At 39.6% G+C, this 23,234-nt stretch overlaps 1 protein-coding gene across 2 annotated transcripts in view; it reads right to left on the bottom strand.

The window, feature by feature from the left end:
• Positions 1–5,048: 5,048 nt before the first annotated feature.
• Positions 5,049–23,234, bottom strand: part of LOC131345389 (cytoplasmic dynein 1 intermediate chain 1) — a 55,136-nt gene continuing 36,950 nt past the window's right edge. For both annotated transcript variants that reach the window (XM_058378240.1, XM_058378241.1), the window contains 7 exons: positions 18,323–18,469; positions 17,635–17,748; positions 16,226–16,359; positions 15,338–15,482; positions 9,737–9,877; positions 8,276–8,401; positions 5,049–5,900 (listed from right to left, as the gene is read on the bottom strand). In XM_058378240.1, coding sequence (XP_058234223.1) covers positions 5,790–5,900; positions 8,276–8,401; positions 9,737–9,877; positions 15,338–15,482; positions 16,226–16,359; positions 17,635–17,748; positions 18,323–18,469 — 918 coding nt within the window. In that variant the 3' untranslated portion in view covers positions 5,049–5,789. The remainder of the gene's footprint in view (positions 5,901–8,275; positions 8,402–9,736; positions 9,878–15,337; positions 15,483–16,225; positions 16,360–17,634; positions 17,749–18,322; positions 18,470–23,234) is intronic.

The raw sequence follows: 23,234 nt of genomic DNA, 5'->3' as shown, positions 1-23,234 counted from the left end.
TCGGCTGGGTAAGACGCACATTATGATTAGGTATGGCCTTACAGCATGTATCACTCATTTCACCATTTATCAGCAGCTAAACTCCCGGGTAATTAGTGATTTACAGTCAGCTCAGGAAATTGAATTACATGCTCAGTTTGCTGTCCATTATTTGTGTGCCAGACCTCTGGATCCTCATCAGCATACGGCTACATGTGACCCAATTCCCCTTGCTTCTACAGGCGGAGCTGGAGCCAGCCTCATTAAGATCAACTAGAAGCACACCCAGCCTGCTGACTAGGTGGTTTAATTACCAGTGAAATCTGACCTTATGCCTGTTTGTCCACCATATATAAGGGCTCTGCTTGTCTTCATGCCAGCCTATGAAGAGAGGCATAGTGGGGTTAATCAGAGCAGAAGAAAATCCTGGTGAATGTGCGTGAACATGGTGCTGCTATTGATGATTGAAAGCATTCAGAGCCGAGCTGTTGAAGTTGAAGAGGGGTGTGGTGAGAGCAACTTTGTGTCACTCTCATTAATGTGTATTGTGTGCCTTCTCAAACACGATAGGAAGAGGATCGCTCGGTCCATTGAGATGTGAATAAAAAAAAAATATTTTTCAGCAATGTTTTCCTTACAATATTTACTTGTCAGGTTTATATACTTTTTTTTTTTTGGCAAAGGGAAATTGATTTTATTCTTTTAACAGATGGGGAAAATGCATGTGGTTCAGTGTGCAAAGAATAAATGGGTTTGTAGCTGTTTTAATGAAAGAATGCCAGGATATTAAATCAAATAAATCATTATTGAACCCACTATATTTTGGAGTACAGAAATAAATTGGTTCAATTAATTATAATAATTTTTAGTTCATACTGTGATATTATTCATTGGTAATATTATTACTGGTGGTGCTGCTGGTCCTGAGCTTAGGTGTGTAGTTTGTGTGGAATTTTACAACAATTTTCCTGGGTCTGGTTTGTGTGTGTGTGTTTCCTCCATGTTCTCCGGTTTCCTAAAACAAAAACATGGTTAACTTGGCTATTTAAACTGCCCCTAGGTGTGAATCTGTGTGTAAGTGGTGTGAAGACTGGCATCCCATCTAGGGTATATTCCCAGCTTGTGCCTAGTGCTCCTGGGATAGACTTCTGTTGATTTTATCAAAACCAAGTTACAAGTGTCAGCCAGTGCAGGCCAACCCTCACACAATGGCTGCATTGAGTGTTCTGGAAGATTCTGCCGGAGGAGGGACCTCACGCCTTCTGAAAAAGGAGCTGATGGGCCTCTGCACACCGTCGATGCCAACCACAGAAATAATGCCTCATAATTCATCAGTGGCTTTATGGCTGACCTCTTATTTTTCAGTTCCACCTTAATTGTGTGATGGTGCTTTATCATTTGCAAGGTTCCCTTGACCCTTCTATAAGGATCTTTTAGCACTCTGAATAAGGCCAGGCTAAGAGTGACCTAGCTGATTGAGGTGACCCCCGGAGCATCCGCTTGTTGATCCTTTAATTAAAGGTAATTGATTTTTCTCTTCTCACTGTGTTCAGCACCTGGTCTTAGTTCGGTGTCACGATGGTGACCTCTGATGGTTCTACATTGACTTTGCTGAGCAGTAAGTGGACAGTTCTCACTCCTTTTCTTTTTGTGTCCTCCATTCTTTCTTGCTCTCTTCTCGCTTTCTCTTTCACCTGAACCCTGGGCTTGATGATAACCTCTTAATAGGCTGCTTTCCAGACTCCACAGGCTTTTAATCTGAGATGGAGGAGAAAAAAAAAGAGCAAATAGGGCAAAAGGAGCAGGACACGCAGTATGGCTGTATAGAGAACTGAAATGTCAGGAAACCTCAGGCTGATTGATAGCTCTTTAGAAAAGGCCGGCCTCACATAAAAGACTTTCATTTTCACAGGTGCCTCATTATGGCTTCATTATGACTCCTTGCTAGAAGAGCATGTTTCCTTTTTAGAGTAAGAATTTTGACTAAAAGCTCTCTACTGTGCCCATTTTTTTCTCTCATGGACCATGAAGGACTGTGACTATACAGTTTGTAGAAGGGTTCGTTAGCATCCCTGAGAGGCTGTGGGTGACATTTCTAGAAGAGGACACACTTTTTGGAGATTTTTTTTTTTTTGAGGAGAATGGATTTGCCAGAGCCTTTTGCAATTTGGGTTAGAAGTTGTGTCCTTTAAACTGTATAATGGAGCTACTCCACTGCTCAGGAGTCCAGAACTGCCACTAAGGCTTTTTTATGGATTAGAAAGTCAACCCTGCCACTAAGTCTACTCTTCATCATTGATTTTTTTTTTTTTTACCATGAATTTTGACAAATTTTGAGGACTGAAGAGAGGACTGAGTGCATCAGAGTGTCTGTGCTTCATTAAGCAGATTCATTTTCATTTCTATTGATATCAAGCAATAAGCAGTGCAGTAGCTCCTCCCTGTCATTATGGCTCATTGATATGAGTTAGGTTTGGGACAACTGGTAGGTTTAACTGAAGTATTGCTAACAAACATTAGTAAGCTAATATCAACTTACTGTCTCTACAATGACAAAGATATTTGTCCTTCTGATAAAAAGCTATTGAAAAGATATCAAGAGACAGTAGACATGTGCTGTGAAATGCTTTGAGGCACACTGAAAATAAAGAGAGAGAGAGAGAGAGGTTGTGTATATCAGAAATACGCACAGTTTTCCACTAGTTTAAGTGGATTCAGCAGTTTGGGGGAACATATATAAGAATCAGAGTGCATTTGATCAGCCTTGTCTAAATACCATTTATTCTCTTTCAAAGTAGCGTGAGTAATTTTAGCCATTTTTAACCTCTATTTCTGGTCACATTGTAGCGCAAAACCCAGAAATCCTGAACCAAATATGGCAACTGCAACAGAAGAAATCATGTTACTGAAACCCTAGGATACCATCTAAGCACTTAGATAAACTTTGTTTTAAAGGTGTGGTCTGTGATTTGGCAAGTACTTGGAAAGGTTTTACATTCAGGCAGCAGCAATAAAATATCAGCCTAGAAATAAGAAGAAAAAAGCCAGCAAAAATAAATGAAAGAGACCACCAACATCCAACCAATCAGGAGAAGGAAGTGTGACTATTTGACTTTACTTTAGAGCTTGTTGTCACTGCTATGTTGCACTGTTTCTAGCCTCAGCATGTTTCAGGGGACACTGAAAAATGGGTAATTTGTTCGAAATGTATGAAGCGTCCAACATATTTTCTTTAGATTTAAGTATATAATATACTGTTACACACAGTGCTATGCAGTATACAGACATTACATTTTTATGTATATTGCGTTTCACTGATTGAAAGGCAAAATAATTCACTTCACAGTTTTACTGTTTCCTTCGAATATTTATTCTTTGTGAAGAGACACAGTAGGAGATGAATAATTTTTTTTCTTTCTCTACATTGCTACAGCCCCCCTATTCCCCCACCACAGCAAGCCTCTGGCTCATATCCACTTCTTATTTCTCAAATCAGCCTGCTGGTGCCGTATGCGGTGCCTACAGGTTAGCCGTAGCCACATTCGCTGGAATTCGCTGGAGTAATTTTGGATTGCATTTACCAAGATTTCAAGTTACTGCCACCCCCCTCAGACCACCCTTGAGGCTAATCAGTCCACCTGTGGGTGGCAGTACTGCACATTAGGTCAGGGTCGCACACACATACACACACACACACACATTTAGAGAGAGAGAGAGAGAGAGAGAGAATAAATCATGCCTATTCTTCTTTCGAAACCTATTATACCATTACAGGCTGAGTAATGACATTAAAGTACAAAGAAACAAAAAAATGTAGGCATTATGAAGCAAAATATTACCTAAAATATATTTTAGAATTTTGTGCCCTAAAGTTGTAGAGGATTTGTATGGTTTTCAAGAGTATGTGGTGAAGTGATATATTGTAGGATTTAATTGGCTCATTTGAGGGGGTGACAAAATCAGCCCCATGTCAAATTGCTGTCCTCTTTTCCACCCCCTTTGGATTAATACAGTTATGCAATATCACTCATTAATACACATCTGGTTGCTATGGGTGATTTAGGATTTGTTCGGTGGATTGGAATTGATTTGCTATTTCTATTTCAACCTTCTTGATGGACAACACCATCTCAAACTGTAGCTAAATTTGTAACCAAATGATAAAAAAATAACTTTCCAATGATTTTCCATAACTTTCCACTTTTCCACCTGGGGACTGTGGAACCAGGTTGAGAAAGCCAGTGCAGACTTCTCTAGATTCAGTCCCAGATTCCATCTTCTCCTGGTCGATCCCAAGCCAGTTCCACCAACTAGGTCTGTCCTGTGGGATGTGTCTAATTCAGGAGCCGACCAGATACACGTTGTTGTAAAGTGCTTAAACCACCTCTACAGACTCTCCTCAATTTGGAGGATGCTGTTGGACTCTGCAGGTGCTGAGAGTTAAGTGGCTGAGATGAACATAGGTCATGGATCTCACCTGGAAAAAGTTGTTCCCATCAGGTGAAAGAAGAGACTTTGCACCTGTCAGAGAAGTTTAACTATCTTGGGATTTTAGTCACAAGTGATAGAAAAAATGTGTGAGACTGATGAACAGATTGAGCATCAGTGTGTGGTGGTGAAGCAGGAGATCAGTTTGTACACACAGATCTCTGTTTCCCAGTCAATCTACTTTTCTATTTTATGGTTGGTTGTGGCATCATTGGGATTGCATTCTCCTGACACTAGGGTGAAAGCTTTTCTGGTTCGACAATCAGAAGCTAGAACATTCAGGCAATCCTTGTTGAAATGCAGCCAAAATGGTAATGCAGTGACTCCATGGAAATTAGTTCATAATTTAACCACAGCTTGAGTCTCAATTGTTTCTACATAAGTTTTCTAATGCCACCATCTGGGATATTTGCCATTAAAGCAAATACTATTGTTAGTATGCCATTAGCAATACAGCTTTTTGTTTGTTTGATGATTTGTACAGTATCTCAGTGTCCATATACATTGTGCGTCTGTATGTATAGCAGTGATTTGCACAAGATTTTCATTAAAAGGGGGTTTAAAAAAAAGAGGTGCTGCTGTTGAAAGCATGTATCACTTTATTTTATTTTATGTCATTGAGGCATGACATTGCCTGTAATCATTGAGCATATATCCCACACTTTGAATTAGGCTCTGAGTTTTCCATCAGCAAAAGGTGGGTGTGGAAGAGAGAGAGCGAGAGAGAGAGAGAGAGAGAGAGCGAGAGAGAGAGAGAGAGTGAGAGACAGAGAGAGAGAGAGAGAGAGAGAGAGAATGTGAATTAACTATCACAGTTATCACCTGACAAAAATCTCGTACATATTACCTGTTTAGGAATTATAAATTACTTTAGCTCAGACAATTGCTTAAGACACACTCCATTACTGTAGTTCATGCAGAAGATAAATACAAAAAATTACACACACATACAACACACAACAGAAGCATTGCAAATATCACAGGGTGCAAAGGAACCTCTTTGGCCTTCACTAAGAACCATTGTAGCAGCATAGGAACTATTCGACTTCACATCAGTCATCAGATGGCCATGCCTGGCCTTGAACTGGTGTGAAACAGACACTGAATGAGGCCTATGAATAATTAAACAATGGCAAAGTGAATGCAAACAGTAGATATTTGCACAATTAAATTACAAAGCAAGGTGATGCTGATCTATGTTTTCTATGATAAAACTGATGAACCGGGCCAAGGTGAACAGCAGCTGATGGACTGGCGCTGGGCTGAAGGTGGATGTGGGACAGTATCAGTGTGATGCGCTGAAGCTCTGAAGCTGCTCTTTTCTACGATGCCAATTCCACAGGGCCTTCCTCCTCACCGTCAGCTCGGTTGGCGCGGATCTCCACCAGCGTGCGGGCGAAGCGAGTCCAGTCCTCGCTGTGTGCCGATGCCAGCTGTGGGCCATACAGAGAACTTCAGTACAACTCCCTCCAACCACCAGCACAGACTTTACATGATTCGTCAAAATGACTGCAGATATTACACTGGAAATGGAAAATGTACGCATTGTGATTGTGGAAAAGAACAGTAAGGACTGCTGTTGGGCCGTTTGAGTGCTGAGTATTTATGGTGCATGGAGACGGGGATCATGAGGCAGATTGATTAGGTTGTGCCATCACATTCTGCCGGGAAAGTCAGATGAGAAGAGACGGCTGCCTGCCACCCAGGCCGAGGGAGAGAGTGAGAGATCTCTAGGCTGTAATTTAGCAGGAATAGAGAGGTGGGAGGAGATAATGTCTACATCTAAACCAAAGACCATATCTAATCTTTTTTTAAACAGCGCTACATGAGGTCTTCATCAAATCATAAGAGCTTGACCTTTGCGTGCTTAACAGAAAAACAGCATTATTTTACATAATTATAGCTACCAACATTTCTGACAATAAAATCCTAGCAGACAGGGAGAAAAAAAACGGCAATGTATTTGTCAGTGGACAAGACAGCTAAGCAATAGTAAGAAAACAAACCCAAATACTTCATATTAAGCAACTCCTGTGCTTCATGTACCATCCAAACAGCCCTCCGTCCAACCGGCTTGTTTTATATTGTCTTACAAGACCGATGCTCATGAATTTACAGGCTACATTTTAAAAAGCTAAAGTAACCTCCACCAGTAAAAAAAAATGCCAATCTTTTTCATCATCTGAATTTTATTAATGTATCTGAGGGCGGCTTTTATCTGAAAACGCAGAACAGCATAGTTTTCAGGTGTCAGCATTACACAGGGTCAAATAATAAATGAAAGAGCTACACTGTAGATTCCTGGAAAATGTACATTAGATGCTTATAACTTGTGAAATGAAGTGTGAGTTAAATACTGAAGCAATATAACTTCAAACATGTCAAGGTGATCCAAAGAAAGCATAAAGTGCACAGGCCGAAAGTACTTAAGTGCCCCTGTTATTGTCTTCCTTCACAACATAGGCCATGTTGCAGACTTTTTTCAAGCTTTATGAAAAGCTTCTGGTAAATAAGCCCCCACTCTGTTGCAACATAAAACCCTTCAGCTTCAGTCAGTTTATTGATGACCCACCATTATCATCAAGCCTGAGAGACCACACGCCCGACCAGCACACTCTCCAATTACCACACGACGCAGGGCTAAAATTAGTCGAACCCCACACACAAGGCAAAACCCAGACTCTGAAAAGAGCACAGCAAACACGGGGAGTCGTGGCGGCTCGCTGCTCTGTGGTGGTGGTTAGGTCATGTGGAGGCTGTTTTAAAATAGTGGGTACAGAAAAGCGGTGGAACCCAAACAAGCCCGAAGGGCCCAAGAGGTTGGTAAACATGCAAGGCCTTTAATGCAAAAGCCTCTCATAGCGAGCAGTGATGGTTTAATGTACGGCTAGCGGTCTGCCCCCTTTCACTTCAGATGAAAACTAATGATTTTACTCAAGCTGATCTGCGGAAAGCAAAAAATAAATACAGGGCATGCTTCGAGTTTTCAAACTTTTACACTTGGAATCTAAACATCAAATGCAACACACACACACACACACACACACATACAATTATAAAATAAAATTACAGTCATAGTTTGGTTATTTTTAATAGGTTTGCATGCTTTTTAAAAAAAATTATATTATAAATAAAATATCTCACAGATATAAAACATTTGGTCCAACTTCAAAGTTAGTTTTATTTACAGGCCAACTTAATTTCTGTTTTTGCTGTTGAGGTTTACTCATCTATCAGTATTCAGCTTTGGGAGGGTCAGCACAATTCTGATCCATTTTTGTTGGGTGATACTGACAAAGAAGCAATAAGCCCAGTGCAACTATCTGAAAAGATAATGTTAATAATATTTTAAGTTAAGTTAATAACTTAAATTAATTCATGATTAATTTATGGTATCATCTCTGTTTTTTTTGTTTTTTTTATCACAGAAGACATCCGAGGAGACAGAGTCTGAGACATCTTGAGTACTGTTTTTTGTTTTTATGTTTTAAGTTCTAAATGAAATTTTAAGTAAACAAGGGCATGTTTTATAAATTTGACAACTCAAACTTGCAGACTGTGAAAATGGCCTATATTGATCCTGTTTAGAATAGTATGAATTCAGTACAATATATAAATATTATAAGTCACAATATTATAAAGCACAATTCAGTCTTTACTATTCCCCAACCCATTATGGCATCACTGAGATCCAAACTTACTATCTCTCCCTGAGAGAATGACAGATTAAGCCCCCAAATTTGTATTTACAGTCACTCGACTGCAGGTAACTGATAGGACCGTTCCTATAGTCACATCATCCACCTACCTCTCCAACATCGTAGATCCAGAGCCGGCCCTCTGAGTCTCCTACAGCCACCTCCTTGCCTCCTGAAGCCCAACGCACCCTGTTCAGTGCAGGAGCACCCTCGATGGTCACGCTAGCTGTGGGCACCTGCACACACAACACAGACATTTACTGCCTATATCTGAGAGACACTTTTATTCACAGCATCTCACAGGTGAGGCAGACTCGAGTCCAAACACAGAACTATTAAAAGAAGACAGCAGTGATGCAAACTAATTTTCTTAGATCGAGCACTAGTACTTAGCAGTGCTATGAACAGTTACAAACCAAAACAGACTACAAACTTCACCCATCATCCTCTCATCCTCATTTAGGCAACTGCACCTAAAACCTGATGTTACGGTAAAATGCTTTGAATTACTACACTGGAGATGTACATTTTAGATATGAAAACCTGTTTAAAATGATAAGAGACATCGGGATAGATATATTGCACCCACTGTGTATGTACAGGTGTGTTAAGTTGTCAGGTCTGAGAAGAAAGAGACATCTTCTCCAAATTTGCATACAGTTTCAAGACTGTATATTATCATGAAAAACAGTTCTACATGATGTGATGCAGCCTGTGATGTGAAGTAGCCTTACTATGACCACCCTAAAGAAAATTATTTCCTTACAGCAACACCTCAATTTGCCAGTGGTCACAAATTTTTAGGTAAACATATGCTTGTCAGCTGGGAAGCATGAATAAATAAAGAATAACCTCCATCACGAATTCTGTTAAGCTCAGAGATACTATGTTTTATATCTTCCAAAAGTCAATAATAAAGAGAGATTTCAATTAAATATTCATTTAAATGCATTGTGATGTAACGGTAAGTGCTACATGTGTATGTGTTAAAATTCAAGCCCAGGCCAGTGTGTTCTGCTCCAACACACCTGATTCAAGTAATTGTGTAATTAACAAGGCATTAATGAGTTCAGCCACGTGTTGCAGTCGAGGATAAACACTAAGCAGAAACAGTCTCATATGACTGCAGCGATGGGGATCAGTGGCTGAATGGATCAGACGTTTAGTGCAGTTGTTGGACGTCTTAAAGCACAGTGACCCCAGAGGACCAGATTAAACCACTGAGCTGGGCTGCTGCCCATGGGAAATTAGTGACTCTGGATCACTGGGGAGAAAGAAATCTACACACACACACACACACACTGTTGCACTGTGCGTGTGTGTGTGCTTGGCGTGAGCCATCACAGGGCTGATTTAAGGGCAGTGGAAAGACACCCACACAGAGGGGAGGTTGTTGAAGTTTTGATCTGTCTCTGGCTTAGTATAAAGTGTGTGTGTGTGTGTGTGTTTGTGTGTGTGTGTGTCTATACAGGGGGTGTTAGTGGTGTGGCCTGGAGCTTGGGCAGGGATAGCCTTGAGCTGGTGCAAAAATGAACTTTTGTTTGTGTGTGTGTGTGTGTGTGTGGCCTCACCTCAGTGTCATTGTTTAGGTTCCACAGATCGAGACGGCCCATTCCGTCCACTGCAGCGAAGAGCGCGGGATGCACTGGAGACCACATGACATCGTACACATAGTCAGCATTGTCCTCAAAGGAGTACAGCGGCTTGTTGTGCTGGGAGGAGGAGGAGGAGAAAGAGAATAAAGAGAGGGCAGGAAAGAAGGACAGACGGAGAGAAAAGAGAAAAGCAGTACGGGGGAAAAAAGACAGAAATGTGAAGGTTTCAGGAGGGAAAGAGAGAGAGACGGAGAGAGAGAGAAAGAGAGAGAGAGACAGAAAGAAAATGAGAGTAGACTCAGTGGCGCTGCTGCAGCCTTGGGGCTGTCTGGGAACGGGCTAATTAAAACCTCTGTACACTCACGCAATGTCATAAAAACATGAGATGAAAGTCTCTCCAAAGGTGTACTGTAACCTTAGCGTAACAGCTGTCTAGGGAAAAGACAAAAAGAAAACAGAATGAAAACAAGGGAAAAGATAAGACAGAAAGAGAGAGACCAAGAGAGAGAGAGAGAAGGAGCCAGAGAGAAAGAGACAGAGAGAGAAAGAGAGAGAGAAAGAGAGAATTCCTGAGGATGGCCACATGCATGCCGAACAGGTACAGGGCAGACAGTTGGGTAGAAGGAATGCAGTCAGTGTCTCGCTCAGCTCCCAGACCACAACACAATAATGAACCCCTTCACAGAGGGGAGGGGTGCAGTGCATCCAGGCAATCTAAGTGCATATTTATACTTCAGCAATGATGCACATGCACCGAGACTTCGAGAAGGGGCTTGTGGGTAAGAAAACCGTGAATCGCAGAAAACGTGACTAGGACGCCTCTGGAATCTCAGACTCTGTGGTGATGTGGATCAAGCCAAGATCGACTGGTTGACCAGGGGAAGTGGATCACATAGTGCTGGGGTTGGGTCAAAATCCAAACAAACACTCGACCAAAACCAGAACTAGCGCAAAAGCGAAATGAAGCAGTTCAAGGACCGGTTGTCGTAAGTGATGCAGTGTTCAGGGATTAATTTCAACTCAGTCTAAAAACAGTACAAAATCAGCAGTGAGAGTGAATTTTGGGAAGGAGAATTACTGGAAAGGATTGCATGAAGAAATTAGAAGAATTTCTTTGCAGTGTGATCCTGCAGTAAATTATTCTCAGTTTAGACAACTAAATATTTTCTTTATTGAATTCAGTACTTCTGGCAAATAACGTGTTCTGTCTATTCTCTATTACAGTGAATTGCAAGACTTTCGAAGCAAGATTTTAGATTTTTGTGCATTCTGGGTCCTGTAACAGACTGGTGTGCCTGCTTTGCACCTCAATACTCTTGGCATAGGCTCCGGTTCCACCATAACCCCAAAGAATGACTAAATGAAAAAAATAAATGTACATGCTAGTGCATAATGTCTACAAGATTGCTAATTTATAGACAAGACGATTATAAATCAGTCCTTTAATCGACCAGTATTATAGTTTTAACTATGTAAACACACATACAAGATGGCCACCTTGATTAGCATGTTGGCTGTGTGTGTGTGTGTGTGTGTGTACAACTTTCTGAGCTGATTTCAGCAACCTGGTCATTTAAAACATTTTGTGTTTTAACCCTAATAAAAGCATGTTGCACATACTTATCATTCAGATTATTTTCATTTTTTCATTCATGTCCAGTAAGTATGGTCTGGGAAATCTGGAGCCTATGAGGGAAACACTGAATATGAGGATTGGATGCCAGGGCACCATGCGCACACACACACACACACACACAGTCATTCACACCCAGGACTGGGCATTTTTGCATAGCAAATCCACACAAACATTCAAAGAACATGCAAGACTCCAGACAGATACTTATAGAGTAGTAAATAAATGTAAAGTCTGACTATATGATTTGATGCACAATATTTTTCAATAGCAATATTTGTCTATAAAAGTTCTTATTCATCTTTCCTCCAGGAAACTTTCTAAGAGCTTTTGCCTCCAAAACAAACCTGTCACTGGCACATTTGGCTTGCTAATCAGAGGTCTAAACTTAGTTTTTTTGTTACTTTGTGAGAATGTCTGTTAGTAAAAGCATAATACAAATACAAAATACAAATACAAAAACATTTAAACTGGATTAAATCTTACATAAAAAGTAACTTTGGTAATTTATGATTTTTTTTTTCACTCATATACAAGCATATTTTATTCTCCAAAAATAACAACATGCAAAGTCATAGACACCCGAGCTCCAAAGATATTGCTAGTATGAGCTACATTCAATTTTATTAAAAGTAGTAAAAATGACTGAGGAATGGATAAGAATGGCACTCGACTGCTGTACGCCACAAGCAATATGAGCAAACCAGAATGTTCAACCAGATCTAATCCACATCACCACAGCCAAATCCTGCAGGCGCCAGCAGTGATGCAGTTACGCCTGCCCAGATCTCCAGACTTTAGCTTTCCTAACTACATAATACATACAGCTAAGTCAAAATGTTTGCACAACCCATTGGGAATACAAAAGAGGTAGATATAAAGACAAAGAAGGCAAAGGCCATGCAAGTTATCATTAAATATCTATATCTTATTCAAAAAGGTAGATGCAAACGTTTGAACTTCTCGAGCATTGTTTACATTGTTAATACACAGATCAGGCATAACATTATGACCACCTGCCTAATACTGTGATGGTCCCCCTTTTGCTTCCAAAACAGCCCTGACCCATCATGCACTGTGTATTCTGACACCTTTCTATCAGAACCAGCATTAACTTCTTCAGCAATTTGAGCAACAGTAGCTTGTCTGTTGGATCAGATCACACGGGCCAGCCTTCGCTCCCCACGTGCAACAATGAGCCTTGGCTGCCCATGATCATGTCGCTGGTTCACCACTGTTCCTTCCTTGGACCACTTTTGATAGATACTGACCACTGCAGACTGGGAACACCCCACAAGAGCTGCAGTTTTGGAGATGCTCTGATCCAGTGGTCTAGCCATCACAATTTGGCCCTTCATCAAACTCGCTCAAATCCTTACCCTTGCCCATTCCTGGAGGAATATTTTTTAATCCCACCCCCTGCTGAAGACACTCCTGACTAATCCCACTCTCTTTCACAGAAGGTTTGACCAGTTTCACCTCTCCTGCTGAAAGTTTAACCAACCCTGCTCTTGCCCATAGAAAGGTTGATCATGTCCTCTCTCAGGTTGTCTCTCTTATAGAAAATGTGTGCAATCCTGCCCAATCACGCAGAAAGTTTGTCCCATACTGTCTATTCCGGCAGAAAGTTTGACCGATCCCACCCTCTTCCATATAACGTTTGACCAATCTCAGAATCTCACATATAATGTTTGACCAGTCCCACCCATTTCCATATATTTAAACACCGCCACCTATCTGTAGAAAGTTTGATCAATCCCACCCTCTTCCATATTACGTTTGACCAATCCCAGAATCTCCCATATAAAGTTTGACCAATCCCAGAATCTCCCATATAATGTTTGCCCAATCCCAGAACCTCCCATATAACGTCTGACCAATTCCAGAATCTCCCATATAATGTTTGACCAGTCCCACCATTTTCTATATGTTTAAACACTGCCACATATTCTGCCAAAAGTTTGACCAATCCCATCCTCTCTCACCGTGTATACTACACTCACATTTACCTGATGATGCAACTTCACCTATACTGCTCATCGGAACTCATAATATCTTCTGTGTGTTGGCGGTTTTATTATGTAGAGCTATTTCTAATAGTCATGCCTCTGAGCAAACATGCCGTCTCCATCCGAGCTCTGGCTGAGGAATGCTCCACAGACAGAATAATCATTAGTAACTGCTGTGCCACGGCCACAGTGGGACATCGGTTCAAATCAGGCCACTGTGAACGTTTCCCAGCCAGAGAACGGCGGGCTGGTGAGAAGCGCTCTCATTTTCTCTCTTATCCTTTATGAGGGCACTAATAAAAGGTAGTAATGCCAAAAGGAGAGAACTCCATTGGTTATTCAACAACCAGACAGCGGAAAGTGGAGTATGAAGCCAATTACTTGTGGATAATGTTCTTGAATAATGGAGGAACCTGCCAGGAACTGACCCAATTCCTCAATACAAACAATCAGTTTGGTTCCCAAATGATTTTTAATATATTTTTTTAATGAGTCGCCCTCTTTGCAAATCAACATGAGGAAATGACTCCAGTGTGACTCTGCAGACAGATGCACTGTGTTCAGGTGGCCTTAGATAAACAAACAGTAAGTGGACTAAGACATGGGCACACAGGGCTGGGAGGCAGGCCAGCATTCCTGCGGCTGTCCTCAAAGGCGAAGGGAATTCCACCCGAAACCCACCCTGGGTCTGAAAAAACAACATCTATGCATCCTGAGCATCTCTGGAATGTTTTCACGTGTCAAGAAGCACAAGGTACAGTATATTTTATGGCTAAATCTTGTTGCAGTGAAAGCAGCAAAGTTCTAATTTAATTTGGGTGTATAATAAGGAGTATTATAAACATATAATAAATGATTAATGCAGCTGAACTGCAAACTAAAGCCTCAGCTCTGCTCTATTCATATTATGACTTCACTGTTAGGCAACCACTCCAAATTATTTTCCTTTCCTTCACTTTTTGTCTCATTGTACACTTGGCCATTTTTTCTCTTGAACTTTCTTGTGATCTACCCACTTAGAAAGTATGCAGGATGTAATCAGAGAGCTGAATCCTGTTCTCAATCTTCCACCTCCTTCCACCCTCTCTCTCTCTTTCCTTTTCTTATAAAGTGTAATATCTTAAAGAGTTACATCTGATTGTTTAAAAGATGGGTTGTATATATTTAAGTGTTTCTAGACCTGTTAAACAGAAAGTATCTATTTTTAGAGATTTTATAACATATCCACACTTATTAGATATTCCGACGAAATCTGGTGATTTTCTTCATTTCAGGCTTCTGTCATTTTTCCAGCCCAGAAATGAGCTTCACTCCCAGACAGAAGAAAACTGTTCAGCCTTGCCCCTTTTCCTTAAAAGGGAACTCATGCTGCATATGTAGTTTCCATCGAGGGAGTGTTGTCATTTTAGGGGAAAATAGAAAGCTTGTGAGCGTCTTCACTGCAACTGTATTCTGCCTAGCAGGCTGCAGGGGGCTATAAAATTACAACAAAAACAAAATAAGCTAAATTACAAACATTAATTAACAAAATAGCATGTGTAATTTCCTAATTTGTGAGGTATCAAGTAATATATTTATGTTTAATAGATAATCTTTCATAGCCTTAGTCCTGCAATATATACTCACAAACAAAAGAAGGCACAGTGTCAGAGTATCATGAGTATAGTTAAAGCAGGACCTTATCTATTTCTTACTCTTTCCTTTATTCCGACTCTTACGAGTTATACGTGCTAATGAGATCCCTTTAGGGGAATTTCCAGAAATGCTGTTATAGCCTATTGAAGTTTTTACGGAAGTTCCTACATTATGCCCCAAACCCCATAATTTGCTTGTCTCATCATGAATCTCATGTATCTCATATGAACAAGGTGATTAACCAGGACATCAGACATTGGCAGTGTAGTTTAAAAGCAGGACACATGTTCCTCTCCTTACCTTTGTGCTCCAGAGTTTGACAGTCCAGTCAAAAGACGAGGTGACGAACAGGTGGGAGAAGTCGACTGGGCCCACAGCACTGTGACAGCTGATGCCAGTCACTGGTCCCTGATGGCCCTCAAACATCTCACAGATACCAGCTTTACTGCAAGCCCACACAGCATTGCAGTCAGTAAAGAGCTGAGTGCAATGTGTCAGTACAGTGTCTATGCACATCAGGTATTTGTGCCCATTGCATATAGATGTGTGTTGAAATGTGGCTTAGTAGCCACTTAATTACAGAGGGGTATCAAATTATTCAGTAAGCCATTGTGTCCTGGATGGGGGTTGGAAACATTTCTATCCTGTGATGAAACACAGGTTACTCTATCCAGGAACCGTTTACGCTGTTAACATCTTACAAGTGAAGATATCTTGAATATAGGATTTGTATCTAATATTTCTTATTATAAAATCATTATATAACAAATATGAAACCATTATAGCTATTTCCTGATATATTATCTAATTCAGGCTTTGAATTGTTTCTTATTCTATTGCCTGATAATTGAATTCTTTCTAGAAATAATTGTTAGAAATAAAATAAGAAACATTTCTATTAAAATAGAAAAATCTTTTAAGATAATCTTATTTTTGTTTATGAACAAAAAGAAAAAAAAAAGAATTTTATAATATTTTAAAAATAGTTTAATTTGATTATCTTCAAGATATTTGTACATGCTAAGATACTTTTTGTGTACATAAACTGAACAAGCATTTCAGGGATATCATAGCTTAAAATGGAACACTGACTATAAAAGTTATTGCTATATTTCAAGTTTGGTTAAATAGTTCTCCTAAAATTTCTAAAGTTGCCACTATTTCTGTGTGCATGCTTGCTCCACTAACCTGCCATGTCTGGAAGCTGTGTACACAGTCCCCTCTTCACTTCCCACCACAAAGTTATTGACATCTCCGGCAGGGAAGGCCATTCCAGTCACTGCTACTGGTTTTGACTTATTATAGACCAGTTCCATGCTCTCCTGCAACATTCAAACCAGCCTCAGGAACGTAAATTGGATGATAAAATAATGTATACAGCAACAATGAAAATAGACTGAATGTTGAGTCGGAATGGGATAGACTGGCAGAGAGCTCAGAATGTGTAGAAAATTAGGAGGAGAATGTGAATGAAGACTATGGCTTCTCTGAAAGCTTCATATTTAAAGGAAAATATTATTATTTTTTAAAAATAAAACAGAAAACATCATCATATCTTCTATTTATGGTAAATGTAGTAATATGCAATTTCCACAATTTATTTTCCAAATGAACTCGTCTTGCCTTAGGAAATGTGGCCAAAACAATACATGTAAATGATGGCATTTATTATTTTCACTTTTTTTTTATTTGTCTATTTTATCTAACTTATATGACTTTTAGTATAAAAATGGCTTTACTGCTGTTAATATTGTGGCTCTGTGTAGCTTGTACAATGACCCTATGCTATATGCTCTATCCCATTTGGGATTTGACCTGGAACAGTGGCACTGGATGTGCCAAACCGAACCTTTTTTAATTCTAACACTTAAATATACTTAAATGACGCTTTAACTTATTTATACTGATGCTACTGTTTTGTTCTTGTTATTATTTATTCCTAAGCAAGTATGTATTCATGAGTTCATCATTTATTCATTTTAGATGGTTTATTGCTAATATCAAGAACCTGTTTTCTTGTTATTTTATGAGAAAGAGTGTTTAGCTACAATATTAATTGATATACTGTTTGTAGCACACGACAAAACACTTATCAGCATCTCCAACCTGCAGTTAGCTGACCCAATATGACCGGTTTTGTGGAGGTCAAGAAGGAATAATGAAGCTCTTTCACACACCATTTCTGTAATGTGTTAATGCTGCTAAAAGCAAAATGCGATTTCTTTTTAAATCAGTGTTTAATTGTGTAGGTTTTTTTTTCGATTTATGAAGGTTTCCGATGAGATATTCACTGCTAGATGCTGATTACTCTTAAGATATTAAGATTAGATATTAGTATTTAATTATAATAGGAGCTCCATCTCTATTAGAAAATTTGTTCAAAAAAACGTGACCTATCTTGTCAGATCTTAAGCCTTTTCTGTAATATGGGCACAGATTGCACAGGATTGGTACAAATGATAAAGCTTAAAGGTCAGTTCTCGCATTTAGAGGGAAGATTGTAAAAAGCTCACAGGTGCTCTCATCGATCAAAATCCAGCTACAGAGATGTTTAAGTTGGTAGAAGGAGTAAAAATTGGCCCTGAAGCAGTACTTACCTGTGGCTGGGAGAGCATATCCAGGCTCCAGGAGCACATCCGGCCATCTGTGGACACTGTGATCAAGTTGTTGGCATTCTGGGTTCCCACCACATTCACACAGTACACTGGATGCTACATCATTAAATATATTAAAAATATATATATTAAAATATATTATGATAGATTAAGGAATTGTTCTACAATGCATCTTTCTATATGGGAATGCTCTTCTCTTGAGCAATTACACAAGTGCAGCAGTATTTTACTTAAACTTGACAAGCAGAGGTGTGCAAAGACAGACGATTGTGTGAATCCATTATGTAGAAATTTCTGTGAAATTAATTTTTGTTTATCTCTCATAATAGGCTCATTGAGAGAAGTAAGAGTTTGTAGAGTATGAGGTCAGAACGTCAGCTTTCATTATTGAGGGCTCAGGAGTTTAAACCTTCAGCATGTATGCCACTTAGAGGCCATGCGTGTGGCAGAGCAGCACAATGGGGCCTATGCACCTCTGTGGGCTCTACCTCTATCCTGTGATTTGTGTACTGCATGACAGAGTTAGATAGGTCTCACTGACTCTGACTCAGATGGAAAAATCTTAAAGGTTAAAGTCCTCCTCATGAATTATGGTTCACAGTGTGGTAGCATTTAATTCCAGCAAAATCAGTCTGAAAGTGTGAAGGAAATACATTAGGTGTGTTCTTACAGTATGTGCAGCTGCAGAGAGTGGTGTTCTCTGGACTGGGGTTCTCCGGTGGCTGCGGTTGTCCCAAAGGACGATTTGCCCCGAGTATGTGCCACCCACCAGGAGATTAGGATGGAAACGGGCAAAGCCCACAGACACCACGGGAGACTTGGAAGAAGAAGAAAGGACAAGATAATTAAGACAAGATAGAGAGTGAATGAGAGAGAAAGATAGAAAGAGAGGGGGCACGATGCTGATGAGTTCATCTAAAGATCACGTGCAGGGTTGGGTTTTGGGTGAAGAACGTAACAATAGAGGGGATTGTGGGCACAGAAGCTTTAGATTACAGCACCATAAGCAGCGGGCAGTGGAGCGAGAAACGTGGCTTTTGTTGTGACAGCCTTGGCCTTGAACTTCCCCTCTCTCTTCACTTTTATTGGGCTTTCCATTCCTCATACATGCCACCAAATGAAAAGTGAGCTTATGCTTTCATACATATCAACAAGAATCACCAGGCTAAACAACAGTTCTGATCAACCTTGCATCACTTTGCTCTATAGTTCTTGTCAATTAGCTCCATGGGACAATTATTTCCTCCCCACTTCAGTGAAAGCGGGCCTGTGCTGAGACTGAAGTGCGACCGGTTTGTTTTCTTAGCGCTCTGCAGTCGTCTGCTGTCTCCCTGTTTCACCGCACCAGCTGCGGCCGCCAAGTCATGCAACCAGAGTTCATTTTAAAGTGACTGGAAAACAAACCAGAGTAAAAAGAAAACATGCTTTTTCTTTCTCTTCGTTCCTTTTCTCCCTTTTAAAAAAATATGGCTTCCAAAGACTTGAGAGCAGCCTCAGATGTGAGGCGGCATTTTAAAATGGACTTAAAATAAACCAAGCTGGAGGGGTAAAAATAAAGTTGAAGAATTGGCCATCAAAATATGCACACAGGACACCCAGAGAAAACTGTTTAAAGCTTGAGTATAATAAGACACAAGTGTCGACGTTCAAACTCTGCTAAAAAATATTGTGAATTTATGCATATTAGCACATAACATATATTAACATAATCAATATTAGCTGGCTAGGCTAGCGTACCTTGATGCTTCTGCTGTCTAATGAGTCAGTGTCTTAGAATGCAGCTTCAGTAGCCAACTGGATTCCTTTCCAATGCTAAACTCACTGTTGTAGGGTTCTACATAGCATCTTTAAGGGTTCATCCAAAGGAGCAAACCACTGAACCCTATAGGTTATTGAATTTAACCATTTTCTAAGATTCTATGCTTTTAGTAAAAAAAAAGGTTCCCCAATGTATTCTTGGATAATTATGAGAACAAAGGTTTTATTATATTATATTACAGCACCATAGGCTACAGGCAGTGGAGCAAGAAGCATGGCTAAAGCGGTTCTACTTGGAACCTTTTCCAAACCAAATGCTTTGATGTAGAGATTCAGCATAGAGCCTATATGGGTTCCCCTACAAAAATAGACCCAATCAAGGTTCAACATTTAACTCTTTTCTCTAAGAGCATACAGCTCTTAAGAAAAAAAAAAGGATTTCTCAAAGCTTCAAGATTTCTACTGAAGTTCTGTTGGAATCTTTTCCAAATCTGGCATTGTAGTGTTCCACAGAAATATTAAGAGTCCCCCCCCAGGGATAAACCAAAGTTTTATTTTTAAACTGGACATTCTTAAAACCCCGTTGACAGGTTTGTGTTGTAGGGTTCCTCCCCAAAATCTCAAACCAAAAATAACAAACCAAAAGAACACATAAGGGTTGAAGACTTTTTTTTTTGGATAACTACAGCTTCTGGTTCCCGGAGGGAGTTCTACTTGGAACCTTTTCTAAAGGAAGTCCCACTGTTTTAAGGTTCTATATGGAATCTACAGAGTTCTGTCTACTAGAGGGACAAACTGAAAAGCACCTTAGATAAATTTATTGTTGAAGTTCAGTATATTAGGAATATAATCGTAACTGAAAACAAGCTTACAGTACATTTGTATACAAAGGATTTTCTTTTTCTTTTTCTTTTTAATGTGCCATGGCATTGCCTGTGGCATTCCACCAACCAACATATATGTAAAATGGCAATTTAATCTATAGATTTGTTTGTACTCAGTGTGAAACCTGAGCATGTTTAGATGAATACAAAGTTGATATGCAAGCAGGAACTGTATTGCCTCAAGCTCACCGTTTTTGCTTTCTTTAACCACCTCTCACACTAGGCTCTTCATCTGAGTAAGAATAATGTCCGATGCTCAGTTTGGAGTCCGTATTTTTCCTTTTCAAATATATTGCTGTTGTACGTTTTCTCACGCCACCTCTGACACCCATCATTAATTCTATTGTCTTAAGTTGACAGGGTCATTTTTGCGCTACCTTTGCACCCTCTGACATGGGAGAGTATTTAATTGCTTAGCCAGTCACTACATCACAGACACAGACGCTCAACAACAGCAATTTATTTGCTGTAATTGAATAATATTTTTATGGACCAATTAAGTGAAATTTCCCACACCTGACAATCTCTCACAGCATTACTGTGTGCTGCGGCAGTGGTTGAAAATCACGACTCTAGATTGTGCTCTAGTAGTTTTCCAATGCAAATTGTCTCCATGTCAAATGTGGAAGCGTTACTGAAGCACAAGATTATGGACATGTAGGACACTGACCGATGTAAGTATTTGCTTAGAAAAAGCTCTTCACCCATTAAGAAGGCCAAATGAACAAATCGCACCAAGCCAAAATTCAATAAACAAAAGGGCAACGTTTCACTTATTAAAACTTTCTGTAACTCTTCTCTATGCCACTGTGAGCGCTCTGATTAGTGGACATGTTGAAATGCTTGTTTATGCTCCGTGATTAGTGATCAGTAAAGCGTTAATGCTGAGTGACAGCAGGGCACTGCAGCACCTAAACACCATTTCAACAACAGCCTGAAGGCCTGACCTCTGAACCCCATTACTTACAGTCTGCCTTATGCTCTGACAGTCTATCTTTCTCTCTCTGTTTCTCTGTCTCTAAACTTTCATAAACTCTCTAGTCTATCTGCTGTAGTCATGTATCAGGGACATGCTCCTTCAGACTGCAGCTTCATTACTGGACTAATGAACACAAGCCCAGGTCACCACAACAAGAGGGTAATAACTCTGCTATGAAGCCATTAATCAAAGACTTAATGAAGTATTGTAACCTAAAACCTCCTCTCGATGGAGTCAGGCATGGCCAGCTCTGACTTCCAGCCCTACCACAAGCCTCTTCTTTAGCAGTGGGCTTTCTGCTCTGAGGCCTCAAACCTAATATCAGAATCACGGCTTGATCCAGATTAATCACGGTTTAAACGTCTAGGTCTCTGTAAGTCTTATCTTGGCTTGATCTAACTGAACTTTTAATAAAAATGTAATATTAATACCAGCTAAATACTAGACAACATCAGAGGTAAAAAGATAATAAAGTGAAATAATTGTCCGTACATACGATATTTAAATATCATTTGAGTGATTTTATACTGTAACTGATTATAATTGAAATGTAATTCTTGTTCTCAATTTAATCTTGACTGAAATCTTTTTTGTTTCCTTTTTCTCCCCAGTTACCAGTCTTCCCGGTGCGTTTTTACTTCATAAACGATATTTACAATATCCCATTAAATCCATACCAACCTGTATAGACACCACAACCAATCACTAAGCACATATTAATCTCCCCTTTTCGAGCATTATTTTCTGTATTAGTTAGCAGTAACAAACCATGAAGTTCAGCAGAATGAATGTTAATAAAGTAGATTAAGACACATGAACTAGGTTAAAGGTTAAGAAAATACACCTGCACTGACTGTTTATTCAATCCATGACCAAAATTAAATCATTTACATATATTAATAATAATTACAATGTGTTACTAAGTGTTACTACCGAATAACCGACAGAAGTCTGGCCTCCAGGTGGAAATACTGGAAGTTGCCATTTGGCTAAAGGTCTGAATCTAATCAGTAAACACAAACAGTAGTGCACGCATGTGCTGTTTATGAGTTAAAGGAACCTTCATGTAAAGTGATCCCGTTGTTTGTTATATATTAACGTTACGTCAAATTTCACTTAAAACCATTTGCTTTAGATTTCGAATACCTTTAAATACTTAATTGTAATCACATTGAAGTGTGGACACTTTCTTTTACTTTTTACATGCAATTCTATACCTAATACATATACTGAAATATAATTTTTTTTGTCATCTCCAGTCAATGATCTTTTGGGATATTCCAGGTTCTAAATTGAACCATAAGAAATGGACATGGTTTGGTTCGTTTTTTGTCATAAATAATCAGGCGACAATGTCAAAGTTATAAACAGCCGCTGTGTGTTTTCCTAATTACTGCCACCACATAAATCAAGAGGGTTTGTTCACTCCTCAGATAAGTGTGACTTCTCATATGAACTCTTTAAAATCATAAAGTAAACATGGCAGAGATGCTGAAGGATGAAAAGCCTGAATATTCACACCATATGTAGAGCCAAGCATTAAACCCTATCTGGCCCCTCATCTTAACTAGCGGAACCATCTGTCTAACTCCATAGATTTACTTGAAATCTCAATAAACATGAGGTTCAGTGCTGTGCATATGCAGGACTGCGCTACTGGGATTAGCTCAATTTGCCCTGGTATAAGGACTTCCTGATCCTGCAAAATAGGAAATTAGGCCCTGGATTATGGTCTATTACTTGTGCATGTGTCATCATACAAAATGTTCTGCAGAGTTTTAACAGCCATTAAAAAGTCTAGAGCGAGACTACTTAAGCAGAAACTTTCACATCACCTGGCATAAATGTACCTTAGTTTTTGCGCTGATATCTCAGCTGTGCCATTTTTTTAACCTATTTGGTCATTGAAATTCAAAGAGTCGAGTCAAATGGTCCATTTCACATTGCACCCTCAGCTAGAG

The sequence above is a fragment of the Hemibagrus wyckioides genome, linkage group LG24 (assembly GCF_019097595.1).
Source record: "Hemibagrus wyckioides isolate EC202008001 linkage group LG24, SWU_Hwy_1.0, whole genome shotgun sequence".
Lineage (NCBI taxonomy): Eukaryota > Metazoa > Chordata > Actinopteri > Siluriformes > Bagridae > Hemibagrus > Hemibagrus wyckioides.
This window is presented reverse-complemented; position numbering and strand designations above follow the sequence as displayed.